The sequence below is a fragment of the Cydia amplana genome, chromosome 1 (genome assembly GCF_948474715.1).
Source record: "Cydia amplana chromosome 1, ilCydAmpl1.1, whole genome shotgun sequence".
Taxonomy (NCBI): domain Eukaryota; kingdom Metazoa; phylum Arthropoda; class Insecta; order Lepidoptera; family Tortricidae; genus Cydia; species Cydia amplana.
The window spans coordinates 20,545,878-20,558,572 of record NC_086069.1 but is presented as its reverse complement, the minus strand read 5'-3'; the positions used below and the strand labels follow the sequence as shown (position 1 = coordinate 20,558,572).

Here is a 12,695-nt window from a genome sequence, read left to right as displayed (position 1 = left end):
AGCAATGAAAATGGATCACTAATTATAGAAACTTGAATACAAAAAAATATGCAGCATTAAAATATTTCCAAACGTTATCAACTAGAAAATCGTACGCAAATACATAACCGCCGGTAATTCAGCACGATAACGACGCGACGTCGTCAGCATTGTAAAAGCTTTCATATCAATTGAATCCATTAGCTGAGTACACAAGACCCGTCTGTCTATTTGCTCATCAGTTTTTATCATTGGCCAGTTCGTGTTTGTTCCATCGGTCACTTCGGTTATTGATGGGCTGTTTCCCTTAGGCAACTTGTGTTTGCGATTTTCCGTCACCAATGACGGGCGAAACTAGGGCTTACACATTCATTGATTAGGGTTTTCCGTGTTTGTAAATGGTAAACATGAGTTTAGATTGCCGGTCAATCTGATGGCTATGTTTGTTTAAGTGTTTCTATTAATGTAGTGGAGCAAGAGTAGGTAGACGGGATAGTGCGGATTGAAACATTGTTAGCAATCCAGAATTTAAGGAATTAGTGTTCCGGTTATTTTTAATGTCAATATTTGTTTGGAATTATTATGTTAATAAGAGCAAGCTGAAATTCGTTTATATACACCAAGGCTGTGAACAAATTAAATCCCTAATTTATTGTGCAACTGATCCCATAAAGCAGAGCTCTATCTGCCCGTGTGTGCCATTTGTCCGTTGAACAGCACTTAGCTTAACAAAAACTGATAGTTGTAAAACAAAAGAGCGAAACAAGTCCTGGGCAACAAGAGCGGCCATTCGCTCAGAAATAAACTAAGCGGTAAGAATTAACAGGGATAAAGGCTTAAAAGAGTAGCCGAAGTAGATTTATGTCGCGACGATCGCATCAGACCGATTTCGCGTGTTCGGAATGTTTTATTTTTTCGATTGACCGCAGAATGCGTTAATGTAATGTATTGACCGCTAAAGGTTACGTTGAAGAAATGCAGCAAAATACAGGAACGAGTTGATGTAAAGTTATAATTTTGGTTTGTAAAAAAATTATCGTATTTAAATTACTTCTAATATTTGTTATGATTTACTGTGAATTAGATGACCAATGATTCTTAGGTACTGTATTGGAATTCCTTTGCGTGATGGACTTGCGTTGAACTTATCTATGATTTACAAAAATATCTAATACCCGGCTGCTACAACACTACGTTAGTTTAGTACTACGAGTATATCGTGTCTGTGCATGTTTATCAATAGGTAGTGAACGACGAAAACGGCACTTGAAAAGCCCGCAATATGACACCTATTTCCCATTCATTGCCTCTCTATTTACACGAACGAATCGACAGCATTTTATCATAGCACAGGCCTTTCAAACAACCCTTCCTGTGGTTATCTGATAAGGCAGTGAATGTGCACTCGTTCTGTCTGTTCGTCACCCGTTCTGCAGTAGTGTAAAAATTGTCAGCGAATGTGCCTAGATAGTGATCTGCCATTTGTATGGGACCGAGGGGTGTCGTTATGACCTATGCAGCAGCATAGCGTGTAAACATAGCAATGTTTACACGGTTTCTATAGAAAGAATGTAAGCTAAGTATAAGCAATCGCAATGTGTTTTGGCTCAAACGAAAGGTAACAAAATAAAAGACAGGTTACAAAATATAATTCACCAATAAGAGTTAGTAAATAACTTAGGTACTATATATTAAAACGTCTAATCAAAGGGACCAACTAATTCGCGAGGTTCGCGTCCAAGTAACACCTATCAATTTCCAGAGCGAACCAACCGAGTGATTGCAGTAATTTCTTTAAAAATTCAACGGTAAAGATCGCCAGACACATTGATTCGAAAAATGTTTCATCAACAATATTTTTATTATCGTAATAACAAAATTACCGGTTGGCATTGTACGCGATTTCGACTCTTACTCTTATCGGATTAGGGAGCTATTCCTTTAGCGGTTACTTATGTATCGGGGGGGAGAAATGGAACCTTTTGTTGCCTATAGCATTATTATTTCTCATTTTGTTTTGTTTATTAATACAATTGGCCCGCGGCGCAATATTGATATTCAAGTTTGATGATGACTCGCCCCGTGAATTTCCTCCCCGACCTCACTGTATTTTATGGCTAACAATTGTGTTTTCGTTTCTTTTGTTTAGAATTCGACGAATTGAATAATGTTAATATCCGATCGTAATTTCCATTTTTACCGGAAGTTAAATATGCCTCGGAGTTGGTACCTATGTATAGTGTACCTATATCAAATTTTAATACATATATATTCTTATAACTTTCAAATAAACACACCGAAAACTTTTGAGGATGCATCATTGATAGGTACCTAAGTTATGTTATTTCAGTAGGTATAATACAATTAAATTTATTGCCAAGCGTATGTTCTTAACACCAAAGACGTAATGGAAGCGATTAAATACATCTTTGCTCAATAACTATTGCCATTTGATTACAATGTTTTAAGTAATAAAGGATAGTGTTGCAGACAAGCAGCGCCATCTATCAAAATTTAGCTGTACCCTCGCGTGAATGGAAGAGCGGTCTCAACGCAAACGAACATCGTGTATTAAAAAATTAAATTAGATGTTTTCCAATAATTTAGTTCTACAGTTATTGCAGCTTTCGAACCATAACGCACAGAGAGTTTCTCATGGAAAACACGGAATGACGTGAATAAATAACTCGCAGAAATATCAATTAAATAATTATGCTGTCCGAATGGAATCGTGTGTAATGATAGTGGGCTGGGCTATAACTCAGACGCATCTGTTCTACGGCTATTTGCAAAAGGCACGACATGAGCCCGCATGAAGAACGGCACAGACCCGTCCTGTCTCCTCCTGTCGAGGGTTACTTTAATGTTAGGTTTATGACTACGTAACCATTCTGAATTTCACTATATTATTCATCTGGTCGTTATTCGTTCATAATAACACATGTTGCCCGAGCGACTACGTCTGTGAGTAAATAGGATAATGACGAAGGACGTAATTACATCGGTAAAACTCGCGATTGTTTTACACTGTGTAGGGCACGTTGTATGTTATATTATAGCTATGTAAGGACGCAGTCTTAGCTCAGAGTGACCCATGCGACTGTACTTATAAATAATGGCAACAAAACCGCTGTTTACCGACTATTTTCTAATTTTAATAATTTATCGTAATAACGCAATAAATAGTCTGGTCATAATGCGATGCAAATGATTCTAGTGTCGTTACGCGAGACGGCGAGCAGACCTACAGGAATGGAAAACTAGTAAGTTATAAAAGTACGTGCTTTTCGATATTAAGAGGGTCTAATCAGCGTTGCTTACGTTATGTTACGCGGAATCGACTCGCGCTGGATCTCGACTAATATCGATTACAGCATTTACACCGATAAACCTACCTGCAGCAGTGTCTCCATCTTATAATAATTTCATATGTTAATTTAGAAACCGTAACATTTTCTTAGAAAGCATAAGCGCTAGCATGATCATAATGTGAACTAAGTTCAAAATCCATTAATTATAAAATCACTGTCTGTCTAGGTTGTGTTAGATGCCTCCCCGATAAAATAGTAATCGATATAAATTCTCTTTTATAACGGTCATAAGCGCTTATAAAACACGCATTAAGAATTTTCAAGGAAGCAGAATTAAAACGAACTTGCCTATTTAGGTAGGTATACATATCAGCTACGATGCTTAATTAAAGGTTAGAATTAGGAAGGGTACATCATTTACAGTACCTACCTCCCAAGTATAGTCGACCTCTCAAGAATTAAAAGCTGATATACTTAATACCTACTTAAGTCACTTTTTTCCTTTTTGTCTAATTGACTACGAAATCGCTTGACAATTGACAATGTTTAAGGTATGTATTTTAAACATAAATAGAGTATAGGAATAGAGTATAGGTACTTACATTACTAAATATTTAATTACATACCTAGCTATTTAATAATGGTACCAGCCAAGGGTATACAAACTGATTTGCATCTGAAAGATTATGTTTTTTTTCTCTAACCATTGTCAATAAATATGTATTATCTACGACCAGCTTTTCTCTTCTGTCAAAAAAGTAGTACCTACCTAAAAAGCAATCCAACAATGCAAGGGGTTCGTATGCGGCATATTATTATATTAATAAGTAAGTAGGCACTGTAGACAAAAAGGTTGATTTCGATAAATACATAGCTTAGTAGTGAACTCACCCTTCTCGTAACTGATCTGGCGCTCCTGCTGGCGCGCGTTGTCCGCCGCCACCTTGAGCAGCCCCTGGATGTTCCGGAGCAGGGTCTCGGTGGAGGAGACCAGCGTGTCGGCCGTGGGGTCGACGGGCACGGGCGGCGTCGCCTGCGCCGCGTAGCTCACGGGCGCGGGCGACCCGGACGTCGGCAGGTCGCGGTCGTTGTCGCTCAGATCTGCTCCTAGACAAGGGTGCCTACAAATTAGCGGGTATCACACACAATCATACAATCATAGACAAGAGGAAGATTCTCGCAATTCAATGCAAAAAAAAGGACCTGACCTGAACATCAAACCTAGGATAATTCCTAAACCCACACCCGTAATCATGATCCAAAAGCATCGATTGAGAAAGTAAAAAAAAACTGACAAATACAAGTATTAGGCATCTTAAATAAAATCTCGATTTAAATAGATTTTAAGTAGTATACTGTATACATGTATACATTTGACTCATAAAATAGATTAACTCTGTTGCAAATGAAGTAGCCTACATTATAAATTCAACTTTATTTATTAGCTACCCGCGCTTGGTATTATAAATCATAAAAGCTTACTACTCTAAATGGTATCGGTAAAAATAAGCAAGCAATACCGACTTACAAGCCCATCGCGTGCTCGTATCATTCAGCGCAGTTATTATTGCAATACAAAATAATTATTATTATTACACAAGGATTCAGCAATGAACGACTATTATATTAAAGTTATATTATGAACAGGAATATCCTTTAATGCATCAAACTTTGATATAACGTAATCCTGCTGGGCAGTAAGTAAATAAGTCAAATACCAAAGTTACCTACTTCTTCACTCTGCTTCACTTTATTAAAGCAAATTAACTAAGTATAATTATACCTAAACAAATACATCAGTTTGAGGAGTACAGCGTTTAGTTTAATTTATTGCTCCTGTTACAGGAAGCACCCTGTATATGGTGAACTAAATTAAAATAAAATGATATTCCAGTTACATAATTTTTTCACCATTAAATTATCGAATGAAACTAATCTCCTCAATATGAAGACCTCACGCATAAAAAGCGTTTTTAATTTTGCTCTCCCACGCCACGAATATGAATAATCTATCGATACATTTAATTTAACTGACAACATAGTGAATGCTCATCAAATAATGAAGACAACATCGTTTCGTCATTGTCGATGCTCACGATAGCACTCTCCGCTTGTCACAACACCATCTACCTAATAAGGCCAATTAACAGAATCCTATCAGAACTCATCACACGAAACTAAACTCTATTATTATGCCTTCAAGTTAGACATTAGATAGTAACGAGATAAGAAATGAATTACTTCAGGGTTATAAATGAAATCAACGTAAAAGTGAGATTAGTGATTGAAAGAAAGAGGTAATCTTAGACGGGCAAAGACGAAAGTTGAATGACACGATTTGGAAAGAGCACTTTAATGAGTTCAGGACAAGCGTGCTGCGTGATCACTGATCACGGATCGATGTAATTTATTTTAAACACACATGCATAGGTATGATTGATTTTGAAATGTCGAATCGCCTGCGAAATAGCGTGCCTCGTCGAAATAATTTATTTGAGGTGTTTAATCGGTGTCGACATCAAACCCATTGTTTACTCAATTTTCTCGAGGCTCATCCCGTAAGCCGTGGCCGAGTGAGCATTTTCCTATAATCGTAGACAGCTATCCGTTCCCACGGTCTCCGAACATTTTGTACATAACTACAATAGACAATCCTTATTGTTTCACTTGATTTAGCTATTGTAAGCGCAGACTAGTTATATTTGTGGATGGGTGTTGTGATTAGCGATGCCGTCGCTGACTCGTGTTCATGTTCTATTATTTCCCTCACTTCCACGTTAATGAACACAGAAACATAAAAACTCTTCTCACAGTTATTTCTTTTCATTATCGTTTTAATAATACACAAACACTATTTAAATGCTATCTTTCAATCTAGTTTTAAAATGTTTATGGATGTCATGAGCGGTTATCGCCTTTTGTTCAAGTGATTTTATTTATGATTACCTACAGTAATAGATTTAACTTGAACAAAAACAAGAGAACTGATTAAAAGCAAGGGAGATACAATACAATACGAATCCTCTTTATTGCACAACCTCAATAAAACATTTACAGAGAGACACACATAATATCTGAAGAGAGAGGTAACAACAGGCGGTCTTATCGCTAAAGAGCGAGAGCGAGGAGATGTAGGTATATTTTTTATACCGCAAAATGTGTAACAAACTACATCGTTAAAAGAATGCTGTCATATCCATCATTGTCCCGCAATCATTTTAATACTCCAATAGATACGTTAATAACGAAATGTTGTATGCCTTAACTCTATTACTCTATTACCTAAAATAAATTACTTAGATGATAGTGTAGCGAGGCGCGTCAGGCGCGTAAGATGTGCAGTCAATTAATGGACTGTTTGATTGACCCGGCATCACTAACATGGCCAATAATAGCCATGTAAATCTGATAATGCGTGGCAGAAATAAGGGTAAAATTCACAATGGAAAATGAGTCCTTTAAATCCCTATTCATACACCAACGGAGGGCAACGTAGAGGATAATCGTAATAAGATTTTATTATATCCACCCATTACAAGCAAACGTGCGATGTCTAGGGATCATGTCATGAGATAAAGTATGGGAAAGGCGCATCAATTCCTTAATCGCCCAGTACCTACGCGCAAATGCCAAATTATTACGATTACCTACGGCATAAACTCCGCACTTGCCTTCCGCAGACTGTATTAAGTTTCATAAATCGAGAATTCAGTAATAAAATAATTAACATGACCTCAAATTGCCACGTACCTACAATGTTATAGTAGTAGCAATTTTACACTTATTATAAGTAGGTATTTCCAGTTTCTAAAATAAAAGGAAGGTGGTTTTATGGCTGATAATTTCCGAACTATGAATGCTGAAGGTTCCAGAGCTATTACTGGGTAATTTTGCCGAGCATTACATGTCGAGTATATTGGACGGGTGATACCGCGTTGTGTTAATGCTACGCCGACACTTTCTTGCCTCCTCGCCAGTGATGTGAGGGAGAATTGCTGAAACGTTATTAAAATACACATATTCTCAAACCTTCAAATCCACGATGCGGTGTATTGACACTATTGAGAGCTTTAAGGAAAATTTTAGATCCATTCTCTATCGAGTAATCATAATCTGTTTGAAACTTAAACTAGTGACACTGTTCTATGGTTACGTAACCGTACGGTTAGCACTCAAAGGTAGACTGCGAAGAAAGACAGGTACCTAGTCCAATGTTAATTTCCAAGCATAGGTATAATGTAATAGGTGAATGACAACTGACCCTCGTCTTCCTCCTTCATGTTGTGGTCGTCCTGGTCCGACATGTTTGCGTCGCTCTCGTCCGAGTGCGAGCGCGGCGAGGCGGGCGCCGCCGCGGACGGCAACCGCGGCGGCTGCGGCGTGCGGCGCGACGCGACGGAGCTGCGCCCACTAGCGGAGCCCTCGCCCCGCTCGTTGCGATCGCTCCGGTCCGAGCGGTCGCGGTCGCCCGACCCCGACTTCGAGAGGTTGAGCACAGGACTGTGACCTGGCGATGAACCTGTGAAAAGGGATATAAAAAAATGATAATTTGTAAACATCCAGTAAATATCATCCTAAATACGAAGCTTCGACTTACATAAAAGCTGAGGTTTCAGGCCAAAAGTGTCAGTGTACTTGCAAAATTATACAAAAAATTATAATTTGTAGACATATATTGAATATAACCTCCTCAATACGAAGCTAAATGTCTAAGTACCTACTTTAAAGCTGAGGTTTCAGGCCAAAACCTTCAGCGTATTCATAAAACTACCTATCGCTAAAATGCTGATGACAGAAAGATTCATCAGACTACGATTTTTAGTCTCATTTGTACAACTTAGCTCTATCTACTCACCATTATGTGACCCTTCACGAGCTTTATCGATTGCCATAACTCGTTCCATGTCGCCTCTTTCGTCACGCAATCTGAAACAACCGACAAAAACATCAAAATCTATTAACATTAAAAAATATCATTAGCAATCACATGTCAATATCTCGTTGAGAACATGAATGGTCTTAACTACGTCAAATCGGACACGGTAAGTCAAATAAATTTCTTCAAAGCTACTGACTGACTACAGTTTTATCATTTGAAACCATAAAGCATGCTTCCCACTGGGATCTCAGAGCTACCACAAAGGCAGGGGTATAATATTGAGGTGCCCCGCTGAGAGTCTTTGTAAGCGGATGAAGAAGGCAGATATGTAATCATTTTGTATGCGGATATCTCGTGCCGCTACCCTAATTCCGCGGGTCCTTTTTGATTGTGAATTATTGAACTGCTCAAGCTTCCGTTTCGATTCTATATTATGAATATTTACTTATTAACTTCTGTGAAGCTGGATCGTTAAACTTGTTTTTGTCTTCATTTAATTTAATTTCATATTTGTAAAGTATCGCATGATTTTTCAAGCGATAGTATATAACGCCTGAATAATACCTATTTGAAAAGGAACTTAAAAATAAACAACAAAGAGAATCATGAATGAGCCGATTTAAAAACCTGAAGAAACGTGAATTCGCCCCAAACTAATTTCACTCATTTCAAAGGGGTTAATGTTACAATTTTTGCACAGTAATGCCTTTTGAGCATTTGAATATAAATGACGTCTGAAAGTGAAATGTAACATACATAATAAGTGGCTGTTTTAAGCCTTCGCGGTACCCTTTTGTGGATTACAGTGTAGTGTAGAACACAGAGGTGCAGGATACAGCTGGATTTCAGAGGGCACCGCAAACCTTTTAATGGCTATTATTTTAAATAGTTTTAATTATTATATTTTACATAACATTGTTCTTGGATTACCTACAGATGAATGTAAACTTTATACTGGCAAGTAAACAGATTTAATGAAGGTTGTTTTTAGTTTGAAAGGTGAACTGTCTTGACTTTAGTATTTTTTAAACTATATTTCTGCCGTTGAAGATATTGGAATTATTGTATAAGTTATGTATTAGACAATTAGTCGATATAGGTAAACAAACTCTAAACGAAAATATAATGACTAAATTGAATGCGGGTGAATCTGCGTGCAAAAGACTGCCACATATCAAAAGTAAGTAGGTAGTGGTAAATTGCGAAAACATGCGATCTCTCTGAGCGCCGCTACTCTATGGTGAACCCTCGAAATGGAGTCGTTTCGTACTTTACTGACGAGTCACGGAGCGTTGCCGTTTGAATTTAATATATTTTTCATTTGTCCTACAATTAATATGTTAATGTTTCTACATACTTTGAACACCTTGTTTAGAGATTTTTGATGTTAAATGAGTTTATTTACTATCATTGAAGTAAGCGCAGGTGATTTTTTTCTAAACTTAACTGGTATTATTTTATTGATGTATTATCTCACAAATATATGTAACACGTATTAGAAATGCTACATGACGATGACTTATAACTTTGACATTATCTTCATATAGAGCACCAAAGTTAAAAAAATATATAAAAGACTTAAGATATTTAAGATTAGACACGATCAATCCAGATCGAATTATTTTCTCGGATACAGTTTATTCAAATATAACAAGGTTCTTCGAACGCCGAACGAATCAGAAAAGAATGAATGGATCATCGCTTGATCGGACGAAAGATAACACCAGATCAATAAAATAATAAATTACCTCAACTTCCTCTACTTTATTTTTATCATTCACAGTGTTACCATGATTAATGACATACATACTAACAAGTTTTTTTTTCATAATAGAATTGTTCAATAAACAATTGTTTATTTACCTTACTATTAAAAAAGCATGAAATTATAAGAATCAATGGCAAATTGGTAAATTAATTGCATGATAAGTAATGAAAATTTCGCTTCCAAGTGCGAGGACTATGATTACCAATCTGAACTGAATGAAAGAATGTAAAATATAACCAATCCACCAGTATATCTAAATACATGTGTCCTAACTGAGAAAAACAACCATCATCGCTCACGGGATGAGATAAAATTATTCATTTACTTGTCAGAACGCAAATTAGCGACGAATCGGGCACCACCAGGCGTACAACGCTAACAAATATTAAATCCATGACGAGCATTTTTTCTAACTGAAACTCTGTTGTGTAGTCTTATACAATCGTAGTGTCTAAATATTGCAAATATACATCTATATATATACCTATCCAAATCCAGGGTCTATAAGAGTAAGATATATTTTCTTCTTGAGCGTTTCTTTTATTTTTTGCCATTTTTTTCTATTGTGACCTTTTTTGCCACTTTTGTGTTATTTCTACTGAGAATCACGAGCTCTTTCGATCCTAATAGGGTAAAAAATGTCCCAGAGTTTTTTTCCTATTGTGTTACCATTTCCCCATATACTTTGTATGGTGGTAACAAAAAGGAAAGTTTGAAAAATGTATGGATTTTTTTTCTCCTATAAGGATGAAAAGGGCTCGCGATCCTGACTAGAAATAACACAAAAGTGGCAAAAATTTTCACAATATACATATAAAAATTGCAAAAAATAAAAGAAACGCTCTCTCAAACAAGAAGAAAACTAATATTATTCATCATAAGTTCTTTTTGATATTGCGTTATCGAATAAATTATATATATCGAATGTAGGTAGGTATAGCCTACATTCCAAATTAAAATCACTTACTATTGGCATGGTTCTAGACCTTCTCATTTATTGACCGAGTGAATCGAAAGCGAAGGTCTCCGTTTCAACCTGGGCACAAATGCTTTCCTATATCCGGGTGTTTGATTCTACAGGCCCTATTTCTCAACCGGCTTTCGTGAAATTTTGTGAGCAGGTTAAAGAATTTATTTTTACGTTACAGTATATGGAAATTTTTGAAAATAGCAGAGCAATGGGGGTCGTAGGTCTACAGCTCACAGAGCCACTGGTATATTTTTATTTATATAATATGCTTGAATAAAATACTTATTTTTTGGATTGCTTTCCGTTTACTCAATCCAATTCCTCATCCGATAACCGATAATTTGTTTATTGATTCACATATAGATTTTGTAATTATTTTACAACACGGTTCAGCTCAATACGGAACGAAGTTTTAGCTTAAGCATGACAATGTTATGGCAGAGGCAATGCGTACTTAACGCGCTAACTGTCGCCATTACAGAATGGCCACTGGCCTAAACAGATATTCCGGGGCCATGGGCGCGGACAATGCGCCGCAATCTAGCACCAGCGCCAATGTGCGCTGATTAGTTAATACTGAACCGCTCACATTACCTAATACCGCGGCTCCGACACGACGCTCAAACCGTTCTTGTATGCATAATCTGATTAGCGTAAGTATTATCTAAACAAAGCGAGTATTAACAATATACATAATACCAAAATTGCACTCCGCTCATAACGCGCGCATTAATAGCACAATCATACTGTGTGCCGAACTAATACCCTTATTTGCATTCCCAAGAATCGATTAAGAAAATCAAATCCCGTTGGAGCGTCACTGCGTGAAACATTTGCTTGACACCCAAATCAAAAATCGTTTTAGCTCACCCTCGCGGGGAGGCTGGGGAAGCGTCGACGCCTCAACATTTATTATTTCAGACATATCACTCACATGCAAAACAAACTCCGTCCGATCCATCAAAAAGTTTCCTCTCCCGCCCTCCATCTCCGGTCTATAACACAAATCGAGTGTGTAAGTATTGTGGTTTCATAGGGGCTCACAAGACTTATGTATGGTTTTGCCAAAACTCCTCTAGTGATCTAGTTTTAAATATAGATCTAATTTTAGGTAAATTTAAAATGCAAAATCGAATAAAACGTTCATAAAGTAATTAGAAGGACATTTTAGAACACCTGTAGGTCATAAAAAGAGATTTACATTTCTAGCCCTAATTGCGTGCGGTTTGTTATAAGACTCTACAAAGTTATGATTTGCAAGACTGTGTACAAAAGTAAAAATAAGCTCACTCATCCGTAAGAAACAAGCAACCCCCCTAAACAGTCAACAAAGCTTGGAAGAAAATCGAGCGAAAAAAGGCTAAAAACACCTTAGGGGTTTACTAATCGAATAAAAAATATCAGCGGCCGATGCCAATGTATGGGGGAGAAATGGAATAAATTATAAAGAAAATACAAGTAGCAAAGGGGCCGTTGTTATGAGTAAAAAGTTCCAAACATATGCAGATAACGAAATGCTTTGCCTTTGAAATGATGTACAGACAATATTGCCGAGTAATAACGGCGTATCAGTTTGAGAAATATATTCCGCTTTATGAGGCAATTTAAATAAATGCTATTTGCATGCTTTTAAAAGAACCTTTAAGATTTTTTATTTAATGTATAACAACCTTATTTACTAGATTTGTTATTACAATTACTCCGCAATTAATTTGTAGGTTAATGGAGATTTCATTAGTTAGTTTTCCCATTCGATGATGTGACTTAATATAATAATAAAACAACAGG

The 12,695-nt window shown here is 36.9% G+C and overlaps 1 protein-coding gene across 8 annotated transcripts in view; it reads right to left on the bottom strand.

Annotated features, from left to right (window-relative positions):
- LOC134649796 (dachshund homolog 1) overlaps positions 1-12,695 on the bottom strand; it is a 180,194-nt gene that overhangs the window by 65,821 nt on the left and 101,678 nt on the right. For 6 of the 8 annotated variants that reach the window (XM_063504626.1, XM_063504645.1, XM_063504638.1 and 3 more), the window contains 3 exons: positions 8,146-8,216; positions 7,552-7,809; positions 4,182-4,397 (listed from right to left, as the gene is read on the bottom strand). In XM_063504626.1, coding sequence (XP_063360696.1) covers positions 4,182-4,397; positions 7,552-7,809; positions 8,146-8,216 — 545 coding nt within the window. The remainder of the gene's footprint in view (positions 1-4,181; positions 4,398-7,551; positions 7,810-8,145; positions 8,217-12,695) is intronic. The other 2 variants (XM_063504632.1, XM_063504676.1) reach the window with 1 other exon arrangement.